This window comes from Engraulis encrasicolus, chromosome 24 (assembly GCF_034702125.1).
Source record: "Engraulis encrasicolus isolate BLACKSEA-1 chromosome 24, IST_EnEncr_1.0, whole genome shotgun sequence".
Lineage (NCBI taxonomy): Eukaryota > Metazoa > Chordata > Actinopteri > Clupeiformes > Engraulidae > Engraulis > Engraulis encrasicolus.
This window is the reverse complement of record NC_085880.1, coordinates 35,786,974-35,798,087: the sequence shown is the minus strand read 5'-3', so window position 1 is coordinate 35,798,087 and position 11,114 is coordinate 35,786,974. Positions and strand designations below refer to the sequence as shown.

The window sequence follows — 11,114 nt, the reverse complement described above, 5'->3', positions numbered from 1 at the left end:
GTAGTTGAAAAAAGGAAGATGGATGCTGTCAAAAATGTCACTAATGCTGAGGTAAAAACAAAGGTACACCAAACATGTGAAAACCTTACACCCATAAGTAGTTATTTATGTGACAGGCTGCTTCACCCTTTTTGTGTGATGGATGGAAAGGCACATGAAAGAAACTCTCTGGAGAGACACAACCAGCCACTCCTTCATCATAGTGTGGTCAGACTGTGTAATCAGCACCACTCCAACTGACCATACAACACATTCCAACGGTGTGACTGACTACTGTGACTTAGACATGCATATATTGTGCCATTAAATTGTAACACTTCAAATATTACTTAGAATATTTTGATTTTGCTTTGACTGTAGGTGTGCATATTTATAAATATAGCCCAGAGTAGTAAATCTATGAAGCTGCTACTGTTTTTTCCTTATTCGTGGTCAGCCAAGATCTACACATCAAGTGCAGAGGTGTGTGTCTTAAATGTTGTGACTTGCTTGTTGCTTGCTGCTAAAAATGCAAATCTCCGTCTGACAATTAAACTAGGCCCTATGTGTTTAAACTGTGTTAACTGCCTCACCATGTACACTTTGCTTCTGATGGAAGACACACACAATGTGAAAACAGTTCACAGTTCAATACTATTACTGTACTTCATACTATTATTAATTATGAGTCAGAAGTCATTAAGTCATAAATCAAAAGCGGCGAGTGAATAGGCTACCTAATTCTATGCATAATTTACACACGATGCACACAACACCACAATACAATGAAGTAGTAAATAAACAACACCATAACTTCCCAACTTCCTATGTTTCAGATGGGCTTTCCTAACTGAATTAAATTAAATACGCTTTCTTTCTTTCTTTCGTTCTTTCTTTCTTTCTTTCTAAGATATATAATAGGCTATATAATATAGACTGGTCAGTGGCTAAATATAAAGTGGCGCATCAGGTAGTAGAACTAGACTATTTTTTTTTCTGTGAGGGAGACGTGTACCATAGATTCTTTACGTCTCTGCCTTTCTAAAAAAGGGCTGTGGTGTCAGTCTCGCCCACTCTCCAGCAGGTGTCAGTCTCGCGCATTATTTTGCTTTTCAGGACCCATTTGTCTAGGCAAATAGTCCTGAATAAAATTGTGCATTTTTAAATGGTCAATATAACACATAACATAAAGCCTTCAGTGAAGTTCTCACCATTAAAATATAGTTAGAGCAAACGTGTCGTGTGCTTTGTGGCGTTAGAAATAGAATTTAAACCAAACCAGAATTTTAAGCAGGCGGAGTATGGGGCAGCAACAAAATCCTCATAGCTGGCGCCAAAATTCAAGTTTGAGCAACGCCTAGTGATGTTTCTATCGGCCGAGTAAAAGTGCGGTACTGGTTTCATTTTGTTTGTAAGATTTCAGTCAGACGAATTAGCCTTTGGACCAAGCTACGGAATTGAAAACGTCGATTATAGACTCGGATCAAGATGCACGTAAAATCCATTATTCTAGAGGGGTTCAAGTCCTATGCCGAGAGGACTGAAATCAATGGATTTGACCCGCTTTTTAATGCCATCACTGGATTGAACGGCAGCGGCAAATCCAACATTTTGGACTCCATATGCTTTCTCCTGGGAATAACAAACCTTGCCCAGGTAAAATCTTCTCCACATTTAACTTTATTAGCCGTAGGGGAAGCTATCTATTTTGTTTTGTTGTAGTGCTGTGCTGTGTGCTTGCTTGTGTGACGACACGACAGTAACAGGCCCGGTTATCAACCGACCGTAGCCATCATCATTATTCTCATATTAATGTTACAAACGGTGTTGTATTTAAAACGCATACCATTTTAGGTGAGAGCAACCAACCTCCAAGATTTGGTGTACAAGAATGGTCTGGCTGGCATCACGAAAGCTACCGTTTCAATCACGTTTGACAACTCTGACAAGAAACAGAGCCCACTCGGATTTGAGACCCACGATGAAATCACGATAACCAGACAGGTAAGAAAATAACAGAGTTCTGTTAAAACCTACATTTCGGTTGGGTGTCTGTTGATAAAGCTACCAACAGAGATTATTTTAGTCTCTACTCTCTGCTACCACGCTCTCTGACCCAAACAATACGAAACGGCTATAGCGCACAACCCGACAAGTGTCTGTTATGGTCATGGCGGATGCGGACAGTAAGTTGGTGTTCTCCCCGTTGTAGGTGGTGATCGGAGGGAGAAACAAGTACCTCATCAACGGGGTGAACGCCAACAACACCCGCGTCCAGGATCTGTTTTGCTCCGTTGGTCTCAACGTCAACAACCCACACTTCCTCATCATGCAGGTAAAATATGGAGTTATTTTAAAAGAAATTCCTTTTGTCACCACTGACATGTTGAACTTGTTTATCCTAATTCATTATGTCACTTCACAGGGGAGAATCACCAAAGTGTTGAACATGAAGCCACCAGAGGTGAGTTCTTGTGTCCTATTGGAATCGAGGATGAAGTTTTCTCATGCTTGTACTGTGTGCTAAATGGGTAATGTGTTTCCTCTTCGACATCTTTCGAATGTAGGTCCATGGCACAGAATTGGCAACAATGTTAATACATAGATGTCAATAGAGACATTGATTAATAATGAATAACCAAATGAATGAATACACCTGGTATTGAGGCTGAAGCACAAAGTGTGTGTGTGTGTGTGTGTGTGTGTGTGTGTGTGTGTGTGTGTGTGTGTGTGTGTGTGTGTGTGTGTGTTTAGATTCTGTCCATGATTGAGGAGGCTGCTGGGACACGCATGTACGAGTGCAAAAAGATCAGCGCTCAGAAGACCATTGAAAAGAAAGAGGCCAAACTCAAGGAGATCCAGACGGTGTGTTTTCTAACTTAATTTGGTTGTCTCCCCTGTATGTAAGCACGACCGTTGTGTCACAGCCGTTCATGTGTCCCAAAGCTATTGCTTGTTTGCTCATCAACTGCAAATTTGATTTTGTTTGCTATTCACAGATTTTGGATGAAGAGATTACTCCAGCGATGCAGAAGCTGAAAGAGGTCTTCAACTCCTTACTTACTTTAATCCAGTATTTAAGATATGGATGGCAGTGGCCTAGTTTACACAAGACATTTAATTCACAATAAACTGAATTTAATTCTGAATAAAACTTTACAGTTCGGAAGTAAATGAAAGTGCAATGTAAACTCGACGGAACTGTTTAATTTGAAATTAAAAGCATCATGTCAACATGGCCAGTGAATGTTGTTCTAAATGAACATCCCACACCATGATGTGACATAACACACACTCACTCTGTCTCTCTCTCTCTGTTTCTGTCTCTGTCTCTTGCTCCCCAGGAAAGGTCGTCCTACCTGGAGTACCAGAAGCTGATGCGTGAGATTGAGCACCTGAGCCGGCTGTACGTGGCTTGGCAGTTTGTGGTGGCGGAGCAGACCAAGGTGAAGTCTGCGGCGGCGCTGCAGAGCATGCAGGAGGCCATCGGCAAGCTGAGAGAGAGCATGGCCGAGAACGAGGCCAAGCTCAAGGCCCTCTCGCTGGAGATCCAGGAGCTCGAGAAGAGAAAAGACAAGGTGTGTGTGTGCGTGTGTGTGTGTGTGTGAATTAGGCCAAACGAGCCCCTCTGGTCTGGAGATCTAGGAGTTCGAAAAAAAACAAGGCAAGGTGTGTGTGGAGAAGAGATGAGTGTGTGTGTGAATGACATGTTTGTTTGTTCTCTCTAATTTATTGTTTGTGTGTATAGGAGACGGGTGGCGCCCTGAAAGCGCTGGAGACGACTTTGGCGGAGGTGCAACGTGTGGATGCCAAGGCCCAGAGCGCCCTGGACATGAAGAAGCAGAACCTCAAGGACGAGACCAAGAAGAGGAAGGAGCTTGTCAAGAACATGGAGGAGGTGAGCAATCACAGATCATAATGGCCTCTGTTACATGACATTTAATTCAGAATAAAACTTACACTCGCCTCCAAAAGAGTTGTCGCCTACCCATCTGTTTGGAATAACAGCTAATAACCTGACTTTCAATTAATCACTTGGCTTCAGAAGTCACTCATATGAAAGCTACAACCCTCTCGAATGAAAATGTATGTACAAAAATAAATTTCATGCACCAAAGAAAGATTGACCCTTTAATGAACACAGACAGGGCAGATTTTGACAAGACAAAAGTTTTGTCGCCTATCGAACATAATGTGAAAATGAGCAGATAAGTCACTTCAAAACACTTCAAATACGCAGATCGGGTGTCATACTTAATCACTGATTCACTCACACCTCTCCAGAAAATCAACTTTGGCCTTAGGTGTATGTTTAGGGTCATTGTAATCATGGAAAGCAACACAATGAAAATCAATGGAGTTCAATGAGAGATATTGACATATGTTCAATGACATATTTGCTATTCGTAGAGCAATACATTTTTAACTTCATGATGTAATCAATGATAAAAGCCCTCACACACCAGCAGCATGCATTGTGATTAATTGAAAGTCAGGTTATTAGCTGTTATTCCAAACAGATGGATAGGCGACAACTCTTTTGGAGGCGAGTGTATATAAACTCATATAAACACTCCCCAGTTCTGAATTCTATGGAAGTGCAAATGTAATCTCGACGGGGCTATCCAGTATTATTAATTCGAAATTAAACACATCATGTAGACGTCATGTCTCACTTCACAATCATGTCAAGTGTGTGACCTCACGTTTACATGATGTCACACACTGCACAATTGGCGCACGCACATCAATTTGTTGGTTCTTCAGTCTCTCCATTCTCCCCAATTTCATCCATATTTCTCCCTATCTCTTTTTTTTGATGGCCAGGTTGACAGAACAATCACCTCAACTATAAGCACCATCTTTGGCAAATGGGCAAACAAAAAAACGCAGCACGCAATATAACACAAAGTAGCTTATGGCCAAGTTGAAGTTTGAGTGTGAAAAAATCATCCCATAAAAGCTGGCACTTTCACAGCAATGCCTTGCCATTGTCAGTGAAGGGGGCCATCACTTTTCATATCATTGGCCTGAAATCGTCTATTGATTTGTGGTCACTGCTACAAGCCTTCGTTGACAATAGCTTCTCTGTGTGTGGTGTGTGTGCATGTGTGCTTGTGCCATTTACCTTTGTCCCACTGCCTAGAAGATTGTTTTGTGTATGTGTTTTCATGTTATTGATCTCTATGCATCAACACACCCATCCACAAGGCATGCGTGTGTAAATTATTATGAGAACACGGTGGTCTGCTGTGGACAAGATGCCTCTCCTGGTAAGATGTCTGAGTGCCAGGATGTTCTTAACATCAAGATAAGACCAAAGAAGGTGGATCTAACAAGAAGCGTCATTTTGTTTCCTTTCCGGTATCCACTTTATGTCGGGTGAACGCCCCTTTTAGGAGACCTTCGGTTAGGAGACCTTCGGAGTCCTGAGGTTGAGAATCAATGAAGTCCCGACCCTTAGCGCTGTAGATGGCGGTAGTGCACGTCTTAGGAGCCCCCTTAGGAGACCCAACTTGAGCGCACTAAGGCTGTAACGATATTGCATCGAACCGAGGGATCGCGGTACGCAGACCCACGAACCCCTATCGCGAACCTTCCTCGCAGAATCGCGATGCGCCCTTTTAAAGTTGTTACCCCTCAGTCTAGAAAACAGCAGGATACAGGCAAATGCTTGCATATGCGCTTAATGCTTGTATATGCGCTCAAAGACAATTAGAAATGGGGCGCACATGAGCGAGTAACACTTCCATTCACCCCTCTCTCCTGTAAAATGTTCCGTCCAACCAGCACGTGCATTGGTTGTTATTCATTGCCTGAGCAACCTCCGCGACCGCGAGACAAAAAAAACTTGGGCAAACGTCGGAAGGTAAAGCACAGAAATGAACAACAGACCAAGAAGGCTTTATCAAACGTGTGAAGATTTTTTTGATTCATGCATGCGCCGATGTATGTTGAGTGGAGATAGACGTTGAGCGGAGAGAGAGAAAGAGTGCGAGAGAGCGAGATGCTCCGCCTGCCCAAATTTGAAAGAGCTTTGAAAGAGCTCTATACGCTCATAAGAGAGTGTCTGAAGTCGGGCGAACGTTGAGGTCGATGTGGATATTAGGCAGCATTATATCCTCCCCACATTGAAAGCCTGCCTAGCGAAAACATGCTCCATTTCAAAATGTCAAATCACAAAACCAAACAAAGGACAACGTGCGTGTTGCATTCTGAGAACATAACTGAGGTTCATGTTTTGAGGTTCAGGTTTTATTTGTATAAGCGTGTGCGCGCTGCTGCACGATCAAAACAGTTACAAAAATATTAAACATCAAAATTAAGTGTTGCATTTCTGTAAGTAACTTAATACAACATGTTTCCTGACGAAATATGACCAGTGTTGTTTTCAGTTAATGTTTGGATATTAATTGGATAATGTTTGATAATGTGAGACAGTTGTTATAGGCTACCTATAGCCTATTGGAACCCTGACCCTTCTCTCTCCATCTCTGTCTCTCACACATGGTCAGCATCTCAGCATGATATGATCTAAGCCTATTAGTAATAAGCCTATTTTTCCTTGGTGAACTATATCCCTTATTTATCTGTGTTGTGCTTTGATGACCAGGGGAACAGGTTGCAGTAGTAGGCCTACAGTGAGGAGAATAAGTATTTGATCCCTTGCTGATTTTGTTGGTTTGCCCACTAATAAAGACATGGTCAGTCTTTAACATTAATGATAATATGTATTCTAATATGGAGAGACAGAATATCAAAAAGAAAATCCAGAAATTAACTCTAAAGAATATATAATAATTTATTTATATTTAATTGAGGGAAATAAGTATTTGATCCCCTGCCAACCATTAAGAGTTCTGATCCCGCAGATCAAATGGCACTTCCAATCAACTTGTTATCTGAATTGAACACACCTGTTAATAGTAACCTGCACAAAAGACACATTGAATCTGCAGAATCAGTCCATAGAATCAGTCAATCAATCAAACTAAACTCCCCAACATGGGACAGACCAAAAATCTGTCAAAGGATGTCAGGGACAAGATTTTAGAACTCAACAAGGCTGAAATGGGCTCCTGGATATTAAAGAGCAAACTGTTGGTGCATTTCTTCCCAATTTTAGGACATACAAAATGATCATCAATCATCAATCTGAGGCCTGTCTCTGGTTCCATACAAGATTTGACCTTGTGGGAATTTAATAACCAGAAAAAAGGAGATAAAGCACCTTAAAACTGTATGGGAGGAGCTAGGAAATGATCTCAAGGCAGCTGGGACCTCAATCACTAAGAAAACTATTGGAAACACTTGATACCACAGCGGATTAAAATCTTGCAGTGCATGTATGGTACCCCGGCTTCAGAAGGAGCCTGTTCAGGCTCACCTGAGATTTGCCAATGAACATCAAACTGGATTAGGATATGATTGGGAGGTGCTGGAATCAGATGACACCAAAATTAAACTGTTTGGCATTAACACAACTCGATGTGTTTGGAGGAAGAGAAATGCTGCCTATGATCCCAAGAACAACACCTTCTCCAACATCATAAATGAAAGTGGTAACATTATGTTTTGAGGTTGTTTGTCTGGCCAAGACACAGGACAACTTCACATCGTCAAGAAATGGATGGAAGGAGACATGTAAACGTACAATGCTGCATGCCAACCTCTTTCCCACCACCACTAGACTGAAGGTGGGTCATGGATTGGCCTCCCAATATGATAATAATCCATAACATACAGCCCAAGCAACGAAGGAGTAGCTCAAGCAGAAGCATATTAAGGTCATGAAGTGGCCTAGACAGTTTCCAAACATTTACCCTATACTAATCCTGTGAAGGGAACAGAAGCTCCCATTTGGCAAGCTACAGTCATACAACTTAAGTGATTTAGAGATGATCTGCAAAGAAAAGCGGACAAAAATCCTTTCTAATATATCCACAAACATTGTCATTAACTGAAAGAAACATCTGACCTCTGTATGAGAAAACAAGGGCTTTGCAACCAAGTAATTTTGTCTTCTTTGACTAGAGGGGTCAAATACTTATTTTCCTCAATGGAATACAAATCAATTAAAATATATTCTTCAAAGTCATTTTCTGGATTTTCTTTTTGATATTCTGTCTCTCTATATTAGAATACATTTTATCATTAATATTATAGAATGATCATGTCCTTATTAGTGGGCAAACCAACAAAATCAGCAAGGGATCAAATACTTATTCTCCTCACTGTATATCTGCAACATCATTTAGTAGACCTAAAAAAATAATGTAGGCAGGTAAATGCAAAAAAAGCATAGGCCTATATATAAATATAGCCCATCATTTATTTTCTTCTTATTTTTTCCCTTTAAAAAAATAAAATCGTGGGTCATATATCGTGATACAAACCGAATCGTGGGTTGGGTGTATCGTTACAGCCTTAGAGCGCACGCTTTTGCATTGAGTTGGCGTGTTTTGCGATATCTTGGTCTGATTCAGTATTTTTGACTCTTGCCTCTAACAAGAAGGAGGTGGCCAAGGCATCTGAGTGTTTGTTGGCATGCTATTAACTGGAGATGTACAGGATCCAAGATCCGGTTCCGGATCCGGCAGGATAATAGGGTTTTTCAGACTATCCAGATCCGGCAGGATCTTAAGCAGTGGATCCGGATCCAGTTACCTAAAAATCAGGATCTGGGGCATCTCTACTTTTTACGTAGCCTATGCTTTTCAGTCAGTCTTTCACAACCCCAATCGCTGCATGGAGTGAAAGCCGTTTGGAAGCGGCCGTTGAAGGCAGTGTGGCAGTAAGCGAACAACGTAATAAAAAGGGCCCACGAGTGCGAGTTGGCTATGTGTTTCAACCCTTTCGTAGGATCCGGTTCTGGATCAGGCAGGATCTTAAGCAGTGGATCCGGTAACCGGCAAAAAAATCACGATACGGTGCATCTCTACTATTAACCTCCTCCTTTCTCTTACTCCTCCTCTTTTCTCAGGGTAAGAAGACTCTTGCCTCTACGGAGAAGGAGGTGGTAAAGGCATCTGAGTGTTTGTTGGCACGTTATTAACGTTCTCCCCCTTTCTCCTCCTTTTCTTCCTCCTCCTCTGTTCTCAGGATAAGAAGATGCTGTCCTCTAAGGAGAAGGAGGTGGCCAAGGCGTCGGCGAGTCTGAGCGCGGTGCAGGAGGAAGGCCAGAAGGATTCTGAGGCCCTGGAGGCGGCTCAGCAGCACTTCCGCGCCGTCTCGGCCGGCCTCTCCACCAACGAGGACGGAGAGGAGGCCACGCTGCAGGGCCAGATGATGGCCTGCAAGAACGACATGAGCAAGGCAGACACCGAGGCCAAACAGGTGAGCTGCACAGGTGTACAAGGTACCAACATGGCATCATCGAAAGCGTTAAGGTAACATGCCTACTTGAACGTCTATCGTGTTTGTGCATCACGATTTTGCATGTTAACACATGCTCCACAACGCCTTGTGATGGGTTGCAGTTAGGGGTGGTTTTGGTCAGGCTATGATTTCGCCATTTCCTTTGCTTGTTTTGTTGGTCAGTGCACAGCAGAGCTTCTTTGTGTTTAGCAACAGAAATTTGCTGGCCGGGACGGTGTGAAAACCAACTTGCCTCATGCGAACCTGGTCATGTGACAAGTGCATTCCCGCGCCGTTGTAGAGCACGACTTAACATGCAGATTCGTCCTCAATGCGGAATGCACTATTGTGAAATAATTACGCGTTTGCATGATGTTGAAATTGTGAAATTGTTTTTCCAAGTACAATATATTTTTATATGATAGTGGAATAAAGTTATTCAGAGTTAAAAGAGGAAAAAAAAAACACCCACTTGATTCGGAATAAAGTTTAATTCTGAATAACCTTAATACGGAATTATGAAATGTTTATATGATGTTTTCAAAAGGGAATTAAATAGAGTTAATTCAGAATGAAATGTCGAGACCATTGAGGAAATAAGAGGTTGGATGGCAACTGCTGGCATTTGTATTGTTGATCATTTCCTCTGACTGAACATTAAATGTTGAGGTAATAAACAATGAATGTTTTGGGGCTTTTAATGTGAATCCCACTATGGACTAAGACCTCTTGCGTCCTCCTCTGTCTCTTTCTCTGTCTCCACCAGGCCCAGATGCGTCTGAAGCACGCTGAGCAGGAGCTGAAGAGTAAGCAGGCCCAGGTGAAGAAGATGGACAGCGGCTACAAGAAGGACCAAGAGGCCTTCCAGGCCGTCACCAAGTGCAAGGACAAGCTGCAGGCCGAGATGGACAAGCTCAACTACGAAGGTCTGTAGTGTGGAAAACACAAACCAATCTATCCATCCCCATTCCAGCAGTGAGGATGTTCCCATTTTAACAATGACAACAGCAAGTGTGTCCATCCTTTTCTATCAACGGTTGTAGAAGATGCCTAATTCAGGGTCCCCGCGGGGCATTATAAAAAGTATTAAAAAGCATTAAATTTAGAACATGTGATTTAAGGCCGTGAAAAGCATTAAATTTAGCTATTTTTTTAGGTGTGGCATTAAATATGAAAAGGCCTGGCATTAAATTCCACTCAGACACAATGTATTAAAATATAGATGCCTGGACAGTCTTCCGTAAAAACATTGTTTCATAACTATAAAAGGCGGCAACAAGGTTTCGAGAATGTCAGTCATGCCTGGGGTAAACAATGCACTCGACAGTGACAGGCCCACCAGGGTAGCAGACCCTATCGTTCGGATCCCCCTACTGGATGATGGCGATGGCTGACTTAGTAGGCTAAATCCCATCCACCACAGTGCGTGTGACTGACCGCAGTACAGTTGAAAGTGAAACTTGTTAAATTTCATCAACCAATATGCAGCGTGGAAGCTATATCTGTGGTGCCAGTTTACTCGTCGAAAGCGTAAGTCTTAAAATGACTGCATTGTTTTCAAACTTTGTATCTCGTCATCTAGCCTGCTCGTGCTCTATAATGCTCTCTCTCCTAATGTTAGCCATGCCCTCTCGTTTAGGTTTGTGTTTGCTAACGCATATAATTTCATGAATGTATGATGAATGCATTCATACAATATGCTACTTCAAAGTGTCCTCGAGCTTCGTGGTGTATTATTTGATGCTGTCAGATGCTAATGCAATCCGAAGTGAGCACGA

At 42.2% G+C, this 11,114-nt stretch overlaps 1 protein-coding gene across 1 annotated transcript in view; it reads left to right on the top strand.

Moving 5' to 3' along the window:
• Nucleotides 1–1,329: 1,329 nt before the first annotated feature.
• smc2 (structural maintenance of chromosomes 2) overlaps nucleotides 1,330–11,114 on the top strand; it is a 32,919-nt gene continuing 23,134 nt past the window's right edge. The window contains exons 1-10 of the mRNA XM_063192158.1: nucleotides 1,330–1,635; nucleotides 1,834–1,983; nucleotides 2,192–2,314; nucleotides 2,405–2,443; nucleotides 2,734–2,844; nucleotides 2,979–3,023; nucleotides 3,324–3,557; nucleotides 3,728–3,877; nucleotides 9,082–9,315; nucleotides 10,103–10,262. Coding sequence (XP_063048228.1) covers nucleotides 1,468–1,635; nucleotides 1,834–1,983; nucleotides 2,192–2,314; nucleotides 2,405–2,443; nucleotides 2,734–2,844; nucleotides 2,979–3,023; nucleotides 3,324–3,557; nucleotides 3,728–3,877; nucleotides 9,082–9,315; nucleotides 10,103–10,262 — 1,414 coding nt within the window. The 5' untranslated portion in view covers nucleotides 1,330–1,467. The remainder of the gene's footprint in view (nucleotides 1,636–1,833; nucleotides 1,984–2,191; nucleotides 2,315–2,404; nucleotides 2,444–2,733; nucleotides 2,845–2,978; nucleotides 3,024–3,323; nucleotides 3,558–3,727; nucleotides 3,878–9,081; nucleotides 9,316–10,102; nucleotides 10,263–11,114) is intronic.